General features: G+C 40.2%; 1 protein-coding gene across 1 annotated transcript in view; it reads right to left on the bottom strand.

The window, feature by feature from the left end:
• The window catches only part of LOC103374484 (ELKS/Rab6-interacting/CAST family member 1-like), a gene marked incomplete at its 3' end in the record, with an annotated part of 47,384 nt that overhangs the window by 20,360 nt on the left and 10,226 nt on the right, over positions 1 to 16,798 (bottom strand). Inside the window, exons 6-11 of the mRNA XM_008304570.1 lie at positions 15,536 to 15,628; positions 13,162 to 13,329; positions 12,887 to 13,054; positions 7,176 to 7,313; positions 4,309 to 4,449; positions 1,182 to 1,322 (exon numbers count right to left, since the gene is read on the bottom strand). Of these exons, the coding sequence (XP_008302792.1) occupies positions 1,182 to 1,322; positions 4,309 to 4,449; positions 7,176 to 7,313; positions 12,887 to 13,054; positions 13,162 to 13,329; positions 15,536 to 15,628 (849 nt within the window). The remainder of the gene's footprint in view (positions 1 to 1,181; positions 1,323 to 4,308; positions 4,450 to 7,175; positions 7,314 to 12,886; positions 13,055 to 13,161; positions 13,330 to 15,535; positions 15,629 to 16,798) is intronic.

The raw sequence follows: 16,798 nt of genomic DNA, 5'->3' as shown, positions 1-16,798 counted from the left end.
ACCATGATTAGCACTAAATACATACCAGTACAGCTGAGGCAGATTTTAATGGCTATAAATCCAAGTATGAGACTGATGTTTTGTGGCATAAATGGTGTGTCACCAGTGAAATTATGTTATTAATAAGTTGAAGACTAAGCACTTTGGTCTGGCTCACTGACACACAAAACAAGAAAACCCACATAATTCTGCTTTGTGTAAAGATTAGCATTAACATAAAAAGGTGACTAATTAAAAAATAATAATTAAAGTGTGTGACTTTCTTCTTCGCTCTGTTTTGCTCAGCTCCACAGAAGATACAGAAAACGAACAAGAAGTGAAATAAAACAAAGAAAAATAAAACAAGTTATAACCAGCTTAGAGGTTAGAACAGCTGTGTGTGTTTCCCAGAAGCAAATGTTGCTCTTGGGACGGATCGACTTTGTGTGTGTGTGTGCGCACACGCCTCGGTCCCACAATGCATAAACCCTATTAGTTTTGGAAGTGTGCAACAGTTTTTACGGGTCTTTATGTGGAGAGGAAATGTTTGGGTGTCTGACGATATAAGAAGATCTGGGTGGAGGAAAGAGAGAGAAAGACAAATAACGAAAGAAAGAAAGAAAGAAACATCACACACTCATGTCACATGCAGAATGCCTTTTTTCCAGCTATTTGGTAAAAGAAAAAGACTAGAAATAAAGTATGATGGGAGAAACGGCATCCATTGACGCCTTCATACACATTCCCCCTCTATGTGTTTGTCACACATACATCATAAGGCACATACCCTCGTAGACCTACATATACATTCAGGGTGTGGTGGAGCTGCTGTCTTCTCCAGTCTGTGAAAATGACTGTAAGGCTGTCAGCAAGTCGTCACACACACACACACTACTTTATGAGCTGCTGTGTGGGAGAGAATATGTGATATGGAAGCACACATACACACACAAACACAACAGCAGTCGGCTCTGTTGGATACCAGTTAAGGGAAAAAACAAAAAGGGGAGAAAGAGATGCTGTGTGTCTGTCTAGTGTTTCTGTCTCCACTGAGTTTCATGTAATAGATAATACTGTTTAATTGTTAGTCATTATTAAGCCTAAAAACTTCCACCTGCTTCAGTCCAAATACAGTCTAAGACGAAGAAGATTTTAAGCTTTTTGACTTTACAAATGATTCCTTATTCCACTTTCCAGCTAACCTTCTTCAGTTGATTCTCCAGTTTGATGCACTCCTCTCTCTTCTGCTCGAGGCTGATTTCCAGACTTTTCAGCCTGTTGTCCTTCTTCAGAGTCGAGGAGGCTAAAGAAGAAGCCTTCTCCTTCAGATCCAACACTGACGTCTGGATAGAAAAAAAAGAAGTATAAAAAAAAAAGTGTAAGAGAGTCAGACACAGACTGACAGCAAAGAAGATAATAGCACAGCTTCACTGGGGTCAATCTGCCTGGATCCACTGTCTCGTTACTAACGCCGCTTAAAGGATAATTGTGGTTTATTACAACTCTGGTTTTATTTGTTTCTCATTTCCTATTGCAGGGGTGTCCAGTCCTGGTCCTCGAGGGCCACAATCCTGCATGTTTCCCTCTTCCAACACACCTGATTCAAATGATCAGGATCGTTATCAGGCTTCTGCAGAGCTTGATGATGAGCTGATCATCTGAATCAGATGTGTTGGAAGAGAGAAACATGCAGGGTTGTGGCCCTCCAGGACCAGGACTGGACACCCCTGTCCTATTGTATGATTATAACAGGGTATTTGCCATAAGCCTCTTTACCACTTTGGTATGAGGTATGAACAAAAAAAAGGTTTACCTTACAAATACAATGCTATTACTACAGATAGGAATTCTTATCAATCATATATAATAAAACCAAGTTGCCAATCACCCAGAATTATCCTTTCAGGTGTTCCTCCAGAGCTCATGAGAGACTCTTCCTTAGTCATCATAATGTTTCCCCCTGACCTGCCTCTGTTCTCAGGCTCAATCCCTCCACCCGTGAAGTCTCGCTCTCCCTTTCTTTTCTGGTCTTTTCCTCTTTTGGTAGGGGCAGTGAAACAGAAACCAGCGAGACCAGAAGGAGAGACACTCAGACGTGTAATTTTACCCTTGACTGACAATACCAACTCCAGACTACGGTTCATCATGTTTGACTGGGCTTCGGTCGGAGGAACCTTGCTGCTTACTCGGATTATATTTAGGCACGCGTATACACTACTGTTGTTAGACAAACCTCACATCTGCGTTTAGCACTGTACAGAGGAATGCTTGTTTTCTCAGGGAGTTTTCCCATGTATTCCTCAAATTATAAAACAGGACTGTAACAGGTTTTATGAGCCAACAATCTCTAAAATTAGATGAAAGGCTGAAGTCAGAAAAAGCGCAAAGGACTGTTCACAACAACAGCAGCATAATGACCCCTTTGAAGAAACAGCTCTTGTTGACATATTGATGAGAAGATCAATGCGACTCTCGTACTATAAGCGGTGCACAACGTCAGTACAGACATTATTACGTCACACACAAGTGAAAATGTGAAAACATCAATTTGTGGTGTTACATATATATTTATAAGTGTGTCCACATATGAGAGTTTTGTCAGTCATTTGTTCAAGCACAACTAAAGACAAACCAAGAAGTGTGCACTGAATGTTTGTGTGTGTCCTTACATGAAATTTGCGAGTCTTTAGAAGTATATTCTGAAATGCATTTGTGGCAAGAATTTATACAATTTAAAAAAAAAAAGAAGTCATAGACAGGAAGTGTACAACCAGGGAGAATCATCAGAACTGATAACATGTCGTGTCTGAAAATTTAACCAAATATAAGCCTAAAAATGTCAGAAAAGTGTCAGGACTGGTGTCACAAAAGATATAATTCAAATCCAAACTATAAACTAAGTTTTCTACTTCGAAGTCATCCCCCTGGAGTCTAACACACTTCCCCAGCCTTCTCTGCCGCCATGCACTCCTGGAAGGATTATTCCAGGATCCTCCTCAGCTCCGTCGTCACAGCCATCTTGATGTCGTCCACGTCTTCAAAACAGGTCCCCTTGATGACCCCCTTGAGCTTGGGGAAGACAAAAAAAATCCCACGGAGCCAGGTGGGGTGAGTAGGGAGGTTGCTCCAGCACGGAGATGTTCTTCTCAGCCAGGAACTGTGGGATGCTCCGGGCATTGTGAGCAGGCCCGTTGTCATGGTGAAGCAGCCACGACTTGTCCTGCCACAACTCTCGCCTCTTTTTGAATGAAGCAAACGCTGCAGGATCTCTTTGTAGTTTGGGTTTGAAATATATCTTTTGTGACACCAGTCTTGGAGCTTTTTCCTGACAGACTCCGTAGGAACAAATTCATACTGCAAGTAATAAAATATCTAAAGCTTGTAAAGTCAACATTTTCTATCCAGTAGTGGTAGCACTGGGAGAAGTGTTGTACATGTTGATTCTAGATTGTTTAACTTTTTTTTTTCTTTACTTTATCATTTATGGCATTATATCTTTATTATATGGCAGAAGACGTATGTAGGTTCTTTCTGCTTCTAGCCGTGGTTGTGCTGCTTCCAAAGAGGTGCAGGACTTTATATTGGAGTGGAAAGTAAAAATGTGACAGGAGTTCAAAGGGTTAAAAATAACTGGTCAGTTAGTCTTATGGTTTAACGCCAGATTAGAGACATCTGAAAGTTCAGTTGTAGATTAGTTTAGAGTGTTTAGAGATTCATAATGGTGCCAAACCCTGCCCTAATAGAAATGGTGCCATTTTGGTGATTGTTGTGGTTCTGATTTGACGTCTGGATCTTTTATTTCTACACTTTGTTTTTTTTTTATGGGATGGGCATTATTACAAAAAGCAGAACTGGGCTTGCACCTGTTCTTGAGGGACATTGTGTTAAAACATTTGTTTTCCTGAAGTGGTTAGTCGGAACTTTCCTACAGTGCTGCCCAACTGCAGCAGGGTGAATAAAGAGGAGACAGAACCTGAAACTGCTTTGTCATTCTCTGTTTCTCCCTCTCTGCCTCTGCTGTGGTGTTTTGTACGAATCACAAAGGTCACAGCGAGAAGAATCCGGCTCTGATCACTGTTTCCGTCGGTTGTGAGCCTTTGCATTTTGTTGTCAAGGAAACATGACTGTGTTATCATAGTTGTCCTTCAGCGCGAGGACCTTGGGAGGATTCGAGGTCTGTTCTACAGTGATAGATCAATCACGTTGTCTTGACAGGAACACAGAGCGGGAGAGAAGAGAGAGGGAGTGTGTGTGTGTGTGTTTTTTCTGACTTACAGCACAAATATGGATGTGTGTGTGTGTTTGTGGATTCATTAGTGTGTGTTCTACCTCGCGGTCAGCCAGGTCAGCCTGCAGCAGGGAGACTTTCTCCCTCAGCTCTTTCAGCTCCTTTTTGCTGGACTCCATCTCGTCCCCCTTTTCTTTCTCCTCCCTTTCACGCTGGTCCTTCAACCGGTCGATGATTCGCTCCTGGATATGATGGAGGAGGAGGAGGAGGAGGAGGAGGAGGAGGAGGAGGAGAGGATGGAGGGATAGAAGGGCAGGAAAGGATAGACGAGAGAGAGCGAAGGAAGTGGAAAAAGGTAGTGGAGGTAGAGTCAGTGATGGAAAAAGAGCAACAGACAGAGAATAAAATCACCTCATACACTCCAGCAGTCATTCACAGTTACTCAGTATCAAGTTTCTATACTAATAACAGTCGCATTAAACTTTATGTACATGGCAGCTCTGACAGGATCTAACAGCCAACAGTGATTTGAGACGCGTAATATGTTTTGGCACGAGATGTAAAATTCACAACCACTAAAACACAATAGTCGATCTCTGTAGCTACAGAACAACACAGGGGCCAGTTCAAGCAAAAGTACAAAAGTTCACACGTACGAAAGCAACACAAAAAACCGAAAGGCTGTCTATCTTTGTGAGGACCGAGTTATGACACATTGGGCAGGGTTTAGTTGTATGTTTAAGGTTGGAATTAGGGGTATATAGTAGGGATGCACGATATATCGGAGATCATGTCGGTATTGGACGATATTTTTTTTCGATATATCGGCATCAGTCCGATGAACAAATTTAGCCAATGTGAAAAACCAGTGATTGTCTAACATTACTGCCTTTGTCTCTACATTCGATATTGCTGCTATTTCATCAATATTTTTAATTAAATGTTCCTGGACTTGAACGTTAAATATGTTAAAATATGTTAAAATATGTTTAAATATGCTTTACTTTGGTTAAGTAATAAAGAAGACTATGTGGTCTTACTTGGTATGGGCTTCTTGTGAATAGTCTTCACGTTCTCACGGTGCTTACTTATACTTATTCTTCGGTGTGAACAGAAATTGAATATCGACATCGGTAATATCAGTTATCGGCGATATCAGAAATCTTAATATCGGGTATCGGTATCGGCCAGAAATTTTAATATCGTGCATCACTAGTTTATAGTGATGATGTTCATTATTTTTCAATTTACCAAAAGTATTCTTAAGTAAACAATTGATTCATTTTTGGGCCAAAAAAAATTGTGTCGAGTTGTTCAAAACCAAAGCAATTCAGTGTTAATATGTCACATTTGAGAGGCTGGACCCAGAAAAATGTTTGCATTTTGGTTTTAATAAATAAAAAATCAACAATGAAAGCAGTTTTATGATTTTATGATAAACAACCACTCAGTTAAACTACTGTTTTTTTCTGCTCACATTAGAGTTCAGTTTGGGTTAAAGGTAAAGGAATGCAGTTTCTACTGCAGGGGTAGGGGGTTAAAAATGCTGTATATCCATGCTGTGTGTTCATGAAGCATTAAAATCATAGACTGTATAAAAGATGGACGTAGCTACCATGACGTCACCTGTTGGTTTCTGCACTGAGAAAATGAAGCCAGGGTTTTGCTACTTCCTGGTTGACATCTTGGATTTTTGGAGCCAGTGACGTAAAAATCGTCGGAGGGGGGCGGAGCCATAGGAGCAGTGATTGGTCAGACGGATTGAGAGGCGGGCCCTCTCTGCCCGCCCACATTTACCGCCTTCTGCTCGCTTCATCTGTATCGTCGCTGCCGACTGTCAATCAAGCCAGCCACGGCCCTTGCCCCGCAAAATGTTGACAATTTTTTAAAAATTCAGTATTGATTTATTTTCAGATTGGCCACCTGATCTCTGGACTTGACCATGAAAACTAATAAGAACAAAATCCTGAGCTGTAGGAATGCAGTATTTCGTGATCTGTGATCACTTCTTTTCCAATTCCAGTCTATGGGAGCCAGGGCTTTTTGGAGCCAGCAGCTAGTGGACGTAGGTTTTTGACACTTGGCTTCATTTTTTGGGGCCAGTTGCTACGTCTTTTATACAATCTATGATTAAAATACTTGAAAACATACATGTTTATAATGACTCTTTACATATACTGCATGAAACTTTTCCTTATTTTGCTTTGAAATGTATCACTCACGATGCAAAAAACAGTATGTTTCAGAAAAAGTGCTAAAAAAAGAAAAGAAAGCAGGAAAAGGAGGCAATGATGGAAACAGAAGAAAGCTACAGACGAAATATATCAAAAGGCACCAAAACAATAAAAATGAAGGGAGGAGAAAAAAAAGCTTGTGAAAGTTGTTTGAGTGAAGCAGGAGTCGTCGGCTGCATTGCGCTGCCAACACTCACACATCTAGCTGACACCCAAAATATTAGTCACTGGACAATTAATAGCCCTGTTTCCTGTGCGTGTGCAAGCGCAAAGGAGATTGAGTTGGTAACATAATCACGCACAACAGTACGAAAATATATTCTCATCAAACACGTTGAGGCGGTTCGCTGGTGTAAGTGTCATTGGTTAGCTTCCCAGATTCAGGGTCGAGTCCCCGCAGAGAGCAGCCTAGAAGAACCATAAAACAGGAGGTTCTGTGATGTTTTGTGGCTGAACGTTCAGACCAAACAGCGACCGATGAGCTACTCCGAGCCATGTGGCTGCGTGTTGGACAGTTCCTAATCTTTTATGAACACAGGCTGTGAACGATTTAATAATGAAACAGCCAGTGTGATTATTGGTTCATTTCCATTTATCCAGAGTCATTTGGTCATCGCGTGGGTGGTCGGCGGTTTTGCTCATAGAGGTTTTATTAATGTAACCTTGCTCGAGAGTTGACCTGAGGTTGACCAGCGATGGGTGGACGTGCTGTGTGTGTGTGTGTGTGTGTGTACCTTCTCGGCCAAAGCCTCCTCCAGTGTTCCCAGTGCAGTGTCTGTGTTGGAAGTGTCCGTCTGCAAAGACTTGACTCTGTCTTTCAGGCCGCTCAGCTGTTTCTCTTTATCCCGCAGCTGATCCTGGAGGTTCTCTATCTGCACAGACAAAAGAACAGAAACACTCATCAGCTGTGTTGTTTTTGATGTATAATTCACCTGCTGGCCACTGAATGATATGTTCTTGGCAGGTTTATGCAGTCAGACGCAGCCAAAATAAAGTAGCGGAGCAGGTGCTACGAAATAAAGCTACATGATGCTGAACTTGTGCACATGAAATTTTAAACACCAACTATAAACAACAGCCGATAAAAGGAACAAGACTCAAAGATACCAAAGTGAAGTCTATAAAAATTAAAACTTTTTTGTTTTTTCCAGTTATACACTGCAGTAAACTAAGCATGGATTACGTAGTGTGATACAGGTAAGCTGTATTCTGAACAGACATTTATTTAATGTTCTACTTTTGCTCTTTTGTTTATTGTAACTGTATGTTTTTATAGTCTGGAAAATTATATATGCAGATACCGGTTCATCTATAAAAAGCTTTGTCATATATTGTCTTAAAAACGCTGCCTGGTTGACGCTCACTTGTAACAGTAATAAACTATAAAGGTTTAGATTATTTATTTAAATAAATCTCAGCAGTTTCTGGGCATGTTTTGTTGCCGTCACATTTTTACTCGCTGTGGGCTTTTGTCTTTGTTACAGCAATAAAACACAGTGGTAGTAATGATAAGAAGAAAGGACAAAAAGTATGTACTGTACATATTTTATCACTTTAAATTGTTTTTTGGGTTTTTTTTTTGCCACCTATGAGTTTTCAGTTACGTCAAGGAGGGCAGAATTTTTAGTTTAGTTTAGTTTTTTGTTTTTGTTTTGTTTTATTTACAAAATCTGTTGAGAACCAACATTTTATTTGTTGGGCAATTTTTAAAAGAGTGGAATAATGGGATGTTGATGATTTTTCATTTTAGTGATTTTAAGCTTAGAAATGTGATGCAAGGACCATCTGATGTTAAAAATCTGACTTTTTTTTCTGTTTTTCAAACCAAGCTACTTGTTTCTGGGTTCTGGAAGTGAGTTACACATTAATAAAATCAACTTGACAATGCAATAATAGAATCATATAACAGATATCTAAATGTGAGACATAAGGCCTGTTTGATTTAAGGGCATGTTGTTTGTGACGCCACTCATGTTAGATCTCCATTTGAAGACGACTTGAGCTAACAAGTGAACCTACTCTTTTTCACATCCATTAGTTTACCTGACAGCCATTAAACATTCACACAGAATAACACCTAGAGCTTTTTTCCCATTGTATTTTCCATTTCTCTCTTCTGCATTCCTTCTGTTTTCTATCCTGTTTCCTCTCAAAGCAGATGAATTCTACATTCTAAGTCTCTGCTTGCTATTATGTCAAACAATCTCTTGTAAACGGGCCCTAATGTAATTCCGTCTACAAATTTCAGCGCATAAAAAAAAAAAACTGAGCGTTTCTGTCAAATATAAACTTTCTCACTAAGCTGTGCTACCTTTAACCCTTTCTCTAAATACACACTCTCTGCCTCCCCCTCTTTCTCCCCGTCTCTCTCTCCCCCCCGTGTCCTCTCACAGCGATTTGGTAGCAGATTCATTTTCTGTTAAAACACCAAATCAGCAGAAATAACTGAAGGAGTCACTCTTTCCCTGAACCCACAAAGTGTGCGTATGTGTGTCTCTGTGCATGCACATATGTGTGTTTGTACTTGTTCGTCTATCCATGTGAGGACCAACTTGACTTTTAGACATTGCCAAGTGAGTACAGTTTTGGAAAGTGAGTCCTCGCTTTAGCATGAACCATTCAAGGCTGTTTGAGGGTTCAGACTTGGCTGCAGAGTTAAAATTAGGGAGAGTTGTGGTGGTTAAAGTTGGGGTAAGGGGCTAGGGAATAAATTATGCCACTGAGGGTCGAACACAAAGAAGTACAAGCTTGTGTGTGTGTGTCTGTGAGAGAGCGAGAGAGATCTCAGACAAAGATAAGGAGTTATGTCAACTTTGTGGTGTTCATTAAGAAAAGAAGGGAACAAAAGGTTGACCAGTACAGAAATAAGGCATTGAGGGGAGAGGAAAGACATGGGAAGCGTATTTAAAGTTCCCATATTGTGCCTCTTTTCAGCAAATTAATGAAAGTCTCACATATCCACAGAATGTGTCGTTCATTTCTTTTTAGCTCAAAATACTGCAAAGATATTTCATTTTACCATGACGGTGTAACTTCAAGTTTTAGTTTGTGTAGCTTTGAATGCTGTCTGCTCTACACTTGAGGAAGAAGACTCTCTCTGCACCTGTGATGCCATTGACACAGACAATAACTGTGAGTGTGTGAAACCAGGACTTACTGTCACTTCTAACTTTCTCTCTGAGTGATAATTTTACATCATAATTTGCTGAATTCACAGCACAGCCAATGTTTTAAAGTAGGGTTTGGTGAGTTTGTCAGAGCAGCATCGTGGTAATGGCTCTGATGTGACTACAGTTTAACATGTAGTCTCATTGGGTAAAGTGTTTTAGATACGATTTTATACTCATTCCATTGTCTGACAACAGAAACAGAAAAACATATAAATGACAACACCTTTATTGGGAATTCGGTGGTATTAAAATGCAGTTCATGTGAGCACAGAGAGCAGGAGAGAAGCAAACAGATGTAAACACTGGCTGAGTTTCAGTGAAGCACAGCAGGTGACACGAAAACATAGCAGCCCACCAAGTCCTTGTTTATTGGTTTCAAATTGGTCTTAAAGTTTCCACTATTTCTCAATGTCCCTCAGCTTTACAGTTTCCACAGAGATCTGACCTGCGAACGTACGATCAAAACTAATGTGAGCACGAGCAACATTAGCCCACAACATGCTAACTCTACGAATTTTCTGCTTGTTGCGGTGAAATTGTCATCAAAAATAAAAGTAATCCAAGAGATCTTCAGGTCCTCAGATGCTGGGAGTGCATTAAGACTCTTTTGTTCGCTCTTGCAACCAACAGCAGTGTGCTTTGCTTGTGGCTGAGACATTTTAGAGTTAGCAGAAGCAGCTCTGGAAAGAAAACAAACCTGTGAGGCAGCTGTGCTTTTGGACTGATTCACCTAGTGGCAGTGGGCAGTGAGAGGGCAGGATTAGGAAAAGTTTGAGCAGTTCACTGAAATTCTTAGTGGCCTGTAAAGCTCTCTAAAAATCCTAATATCTTAACAGCTCTGACTTTCCATTTCCGAGTTTATAACAACCACAAAAAACAAAAACAACGCATTCTCACCACATGGGACCTTTAATCTGTGAGCTTGGATGGTAAAAGTTGCAAAATTTCTGTTTCTCTGTCCCTTCTTTTGCTTGAGAGAAAGGAAATCAAGTGATTGACAACCTCTGGCTAAAAAAAAGAAAGTCAGATTGGTATGTAACCTTTGACTCCACTGCAGGTGAGACACACACATTTACAGAACTGCGGAGAGTGCGAGTGTGTGTGTGTGTGTGTGTGTGTGTGTGTGTGTGGGTGCGCTCATACAGTAAAACATTTCCAGCACCTCATTAATCAACCGTTGACCTGACAGCTTGACTGACACATCCTCCTCCTCACTCGCTCGCCCTCACGCACACACACATGAACGCACACACTTGACATTGAGAGGCAGCGAGACGCTTTGATCCCGTCTGCATTTCCTGAAACTGACAACTGCTGGATGGCTCACACACACACACACACACACACACACACACACACACAGACACACATGTACATAAGCGCACACACACTCATTGCCGTCCTATTTTAGTCCCAAAATTGTCTGTGATAATGAACTGGAATATGTTAACAAAACAACAACCAGCTGAGCTTTCTCCTCCTCTAGGTCACAGTGTTCCTTCACAAATAACAGAAGATTGCGTTTAACAACAAAGCGAAGGCAACGACGGGAGATCACGTAAATACCTTCGCCATTAATCGTTAATATAGCCTCGCTGGTCACAACAAACGCCAGACAAAAACACGAGGAGGAGAGGATGTATTTTTAGCTTATGTGCTTAAAAAACAGGGGCAAGAAATTAGGAAATCAAGCTCAGATGAGATCAAGGAGGAGTCAGCAGCCTCCCTCTCAGACACCGGACTGTATTCTATTTGAAGACGCCAGAGGTCATCATTTATTAAACAAGAGGAACTCATTAGTATGCATCTGAATTTAAACACACCCTGTCTCTCTCCTCCCCCTCCCCGTCTTGCTTTATGTCTGTCTGCTTGATTGTCTTTATCAATTATCTGCACGCCGTCTCTGCGATAGACAACTAGTGGGACAGGGAGAGGAGGAAAAATGAAGAAGTTGAATTGTTGGCTGTCATGTTTGCACTTAATTTGTAAGATGTTGCTGTCTAAATGATTGCCAGACTCCTTCCTCAGCCTGCATCCATCCTATCTAGTGTTCAAAACCGCTACAGTGTGTGTGTGTGTGTGTGTTATTGCCTCCTCTGCTTCTCTTTCTGAAAGCACATATCTGACTAACTCCTGTCAGGATGACAGTGGATTGTGTGTGTGTGAAGCAGACAGCAAAGACAAGAGGTCACTCCGGCCCATCCATCTAACTGACAGCATCGCCCCAGAGATACTCACACACAAAAGTACATATTGAAAAGTGGGGAAAATATTCAGAAAACATCAGTGACTCTGGTTTCCCGAGTACCTACATTATCTGTCTTCCTGCTCATCTGTCTCCCTGAGCGTCTGTCTGCTTCGGCTTCAGCCTACTCACTGTCTTACAGCCCCATCTAGTGGTGAAAGCTTCACATGACGACACATTCTCAGCACAAGCGAACTTCTATCAGCATGAATGAGCTTGAGAGACGGTGAGTTATGAACTCAAAGCAGTTTCTCAGCTTTTCTGTCACATTTTACTCATTATTGGCTCATTTCTTACTACAATATAAAGTCCTGCACCTCTACAGAAACAGCACAACCATGGCTAGAAGTAGAGAGAACTTATAAATGTTTTCTGTGCAGTAAGACAAAGTAAAAGAAAAAAAAGCTGAATGTCCTTGATTGTTTATCTTGCAAAAATTTAAGGAAAAAAAATGGAATCAACAACTTTGAGTGCCTGCAGTTCGGCTAAGAAATCCTTGAATTCTGAATTTTTCTTTTTTACAGATTCTGGTACGACCAAACTATTTGTTTTAGGCATTTTTTTAAAAATGGCACATGTAGAAAAACATATTTTGTATGAAATATCACTTTTAAGTTTAATTTCCCAACAAAACACTACATCTCAGCTGAGTAGTTCAAGGAAAGGAAAGGAAAGTTGAAAATCAGATGATTAAATGAAGAGTTCATTTGCAAGAACAGAAAACCTCGTCTTCACAAACCTTTAGAAAACCCACTTTTCCATCTTGTACCTGAGACAATATCAATCAAACTTAAGTTATCTCTATTTTTTTCATGTCATTTCTACTGAGTCAAATCCACTCAACTTCAGTTTTATTGATATCATCTCAAGCAAACAACAACAACAAAAAGTTTTCTGAAAATCTACAACAATGGAGTTACCTGTTTCTACAGGTTGTTGCTCTGACAAATGATGGCAATTTTTAAAAGATAAAAAGCAGCCGTAGGAAGTGCGGTGTAACAAAAGCGAATATAATCTAAAGTCTGCTCACCTTCTTCTGCAGGACGTTGACTTTGCGTTCCTTAACGTCCAGCATGTCTTTAAGGTCAGTGATCTCTCCCTGCTGAGTACTTTTCTCCTCCGTCAGCTCTGATATTTGCTGACTCTTTTTAGACAAAAGAGATTCCTTTTCTTCCAGACGGAGACGCAAAGCATCCACCTGCATATAGACACATGTGTTCAAGTCAGGGGAGATAAATATTCACAAACTAAACATCAGTGATACCATGCAGCAAAAAGAAATGTATAGAAACAGAGGATGTGAACCTCGGTCTGCAGTATGGCAGCTCTCTGCTCCTTGGCAGTGAGGGACTCCTTGAGCACATCCACGTGTTGTTTACTGTCAGAAAACTGGTTGTTCAGAGTGTCCAGTTTGGTCCTGAGACCCAACAGCTCGCTGTCCTTACGACTCAGCTCCTGCTTGGCCTGTTCAATCTGAACAACACAAACACAACATAAACACAGAGCGGGACACGGACAGAAGAAAGATCCAGTCAGAATGTGTACTGGAGAGCATCACATGCTTTTTTATGACATATTTATGTATTAAAATCCACTACTAGCTTTACAAAGTGAGCGCTCGTTCTACGGTGGGTGTTAAGGTTTTAGCTATTCCTCCAAACTACAGAAGACCAGCTGTGACAGAGGAAATATGAGCGATAATAAGCAGTGGACAGAAATGACTGGTAAAGCTTTTAAGAGACGAATTTTGAATTAGAGTGCAATGCGTCATCTCTGCTTTACAACTGTATTTAGAGTGGAAGGAACATTTACGGAGCATGGCAGACATTTCTATTACATACACGTTAACCCTCTGTACCTCAAAACCCACCAGCGAGTTTGAAATGTGTTATAATGAAGAAAAAAATGCCACCACTTATCAGAGCCAGAAACTGTGAAAGACTGTCAGATTGTACCATTTGGTTGATATTGTTTTATTCTACATGTCTCATTTTAAAATATGACAAAAAACAAACAAGATTCTGTAAAAACTGCAGTTCTGGTGCAACTGTGAAGCCATTAGTGACTCAGTTGCAACGTGACAAAAAATCAGGGCTGAACTGCAGGCTGTGTTTCCATAAAACAGAAAGGAGGCCAATATAGAATCAAATTAAAACTGTGAGGTAAAATATCTACAGTGTGTAAAGTCATCTTCTGTTTCAGTATTGGTAAGATGTGGGGACACTTAGAAAAGTTTTGTACATCATGTTTTCAATTTTTTGTAAAATAAATAATTAGAAAAATCCATTTTTATTTATTTATTTTTTATTAAACGATTTCTGACATTATAACTATGTCATTCTCTCTCCTTCTCCATGGTTGTGTTGTTTCCACAGAGGTGCAGAATTGTATTTATTGCAGTGAAATTGAGCCCACAGTGAGAAAAACAGTGAAAGCATTAAAAAAACTGCTGGGCTTCACAGGGTTAAAAAGCAGAGCCAGCTGCTGGTGGTGACTGAGCACTGGGCTGCTAAGTGGTGTTCACTGCCTTGCTCAAAGGGCACAAGCTAGTAGTTCTTTAAAGAAAATATGATATGTTTGTCATAGGCCTAATTTTTTCCAATAAAATTTGAAAATAAAGAAAAAAAACAACAACATTATTTTACACTGTTAATTGCAGTGTGCATAATGTGGAAGTGGCCTTCTACAACGTTTACTGTGTCAGTTAATGAAGTTAATATAATCTACACACAATGGGAACCTTTTAAGAAGAAAAAATAAAAATAAGAGAAATTATTTTTCAATTTCTCTCCTGAAAAGCAAACAACAGTTAGAAACACGTGGAAGTCAGTGCAGTATTAAAGTTGATATTTCTCAGCTATGTATTGGTGCTAAAGGGTTGGGGTCAATTCTTTCAGCCCTCAATTATCATAATAATCCAATAAATGTAATTCTCTTGGCATTATGTTCTGTGACTTTAACACAAAATATAGAAAGAATGGACCCAAACCACACAGCGCTCATATGAAAACCAACCCAAGCAAACCCCTTTAGCTAAAGGATCTAAGCCAGTAGCTGAGAGAATCCTCATGCAAGAAGGAAGAGAAACAGGTTAGAAATACACAAACTGTAGCACAGCACAGCTGGAGTCTCTGCTGCAGTTCTGTGATTTGATGTTCGGACTGCTAGAAACAACTATATCCTGTCAACAGCCACTGAATGGAAAAGAAACGGCCTCCTGAACTGTGTGAGGAAATTTACCTGACTGTGAAAACACATCTTTGGAGAAGGTCATACATTTTCCTAACACTCAGATATGAACATGTTTTTCACTTCACTTTAGGCTTCTGTAATTTCCCAGGCCCTGCTTTGTTTCATTAAGTTGCAGGAAGATGATCAATGTGTGCAAATTTGACTGCTTGATTGACAATATGATGCTAAAACAACGACAATATCTCACAGCAGAGCAACAGAATTTACTTCATGACTGGATACGTTGCTCTCAACATCTCAGATAATACAGTTGTCAGCTGTTGTGTGGACTGTGGACATTTGAGTTGTTATGCTGCTGTCAGAACACGGTGATTCTACTGGGATTCTACTGGGAGTCCGCTCAAGCAGCGTCAGCCCGTCCGGAAAGAAAGAAAGAAAGAAAGAAAGAAAAAGACAGAGCAAACAGACACCGAGGTGCGTCTCTTACTGCAGACACCTCCTGCTGAAGCTCACTGACTCGTTGCTTTAGCTCCTCCTTCTCTGACTGGCTGTGAGTTAGCTCTTCCTTCAGCTGCTCAACCTGGCAGGAGAGGAGGGCGTCACCACGGGGGGGCTTTACGTTAGACTAGCACGGCTCCTCCCTTGTGTTTCTTCCTCGCATCTTGCCGGCAGGGAAGCGAGATGTGAGGAAGAGACACAAGATTTCCAGCTACTCCCGACACACAGCGTATCAGCGGTCAGATTAATACATGAACATCAGTGACAACAACATGTGACAGACAGAAATAACACACATAAACAATTACATCTTTTTAAAAAATCAGATGTGACGGAAGAAATCAAAACATGTAAATATTCTGAATAAAATCTATTGTTATTACTAGTTTATTAAAGATCACAGAATCCGATTCAGCAGCTGAAATCATTGAAGTTATTGATCTCAAATCGCCACCAGCGTTCTGCTCGACCGACTCTGATTTGCTCAAAGCTTTTTTAAAAAATTATTTTAAACTACAGATATTTAAAAAGGTATCTGTGAGATTTTAGATTGACATATCAAAAACATTCCAAGATACATTTCAGCAACCTTTTTTTCACACATTGAAATTTACGGCTATGTTTCAATGACAATATCAAAAAATATTAACAATAAAAACCTGAAATTGTCATTGTTATTTCTCATGATACTTAACAAGCATCTTTATTAATATGGGTAATTTATGCTATAAAATATTTAGGTAAATCAGAGACAGTCGTGCAGAAATTGTTGTAAAAATTTGATGATTTCAGATGTTAGTTTATGAATAAACATGAATAGCATTAAAGCGCTTGCTGGAACTGACAGTCCTGTTTCCACCTCAGGTATTTTACAGTATTACAAACTTCTACAAACGTTTTACTCTCCTGTCTGCTTTCTAAGATCGTCGCTGTCTGGTAAAAACACATCAGATACACCTGAGCCTCCTCACCTTCCTAAAAAATGTATGTAAAGGACTGATGAAGCAGTCAGATAAGCAGAATGGAGGGAACACCAGGACTACAACAAACAAACTCTGGCATCTGAAAAGTACTTTGGTCTGTTGCTCTAAATGTGCTACAGAAATAACTGTGGCTTGTTTTGACCTCAAAAGTAATGCATATCAGCCACCTACATGTTCTTGTACAGTGGCATAACTTACTTAGCAGTTGTCACTCGTCATCTTTCTTTTGACTACCAAATTGTACGCTTGTTGTTGAGCCATAATTCAGG

Source organism: Stegastes partitus, unplaced genomic scaffold (assembly GCF_000690725.1).
Source record: "Stegastes partitus isolate 25-593 unplaced genomic scaffold, Stegastes_partitus-1.0.2 Scaffold2256, whole genome shotgun sequence".
NCBI classification, from domain to species: Eukaryota; Metazoa; Chordata; class Actinopteri; family Pomacentridae; genus Stegastes; species Stegastes partitus.
The sequence above is the reverse complement of the archived record's forward strand: the minus strand, read 5'-3'. Positions and strand labels throughout refer to the sequence as shown.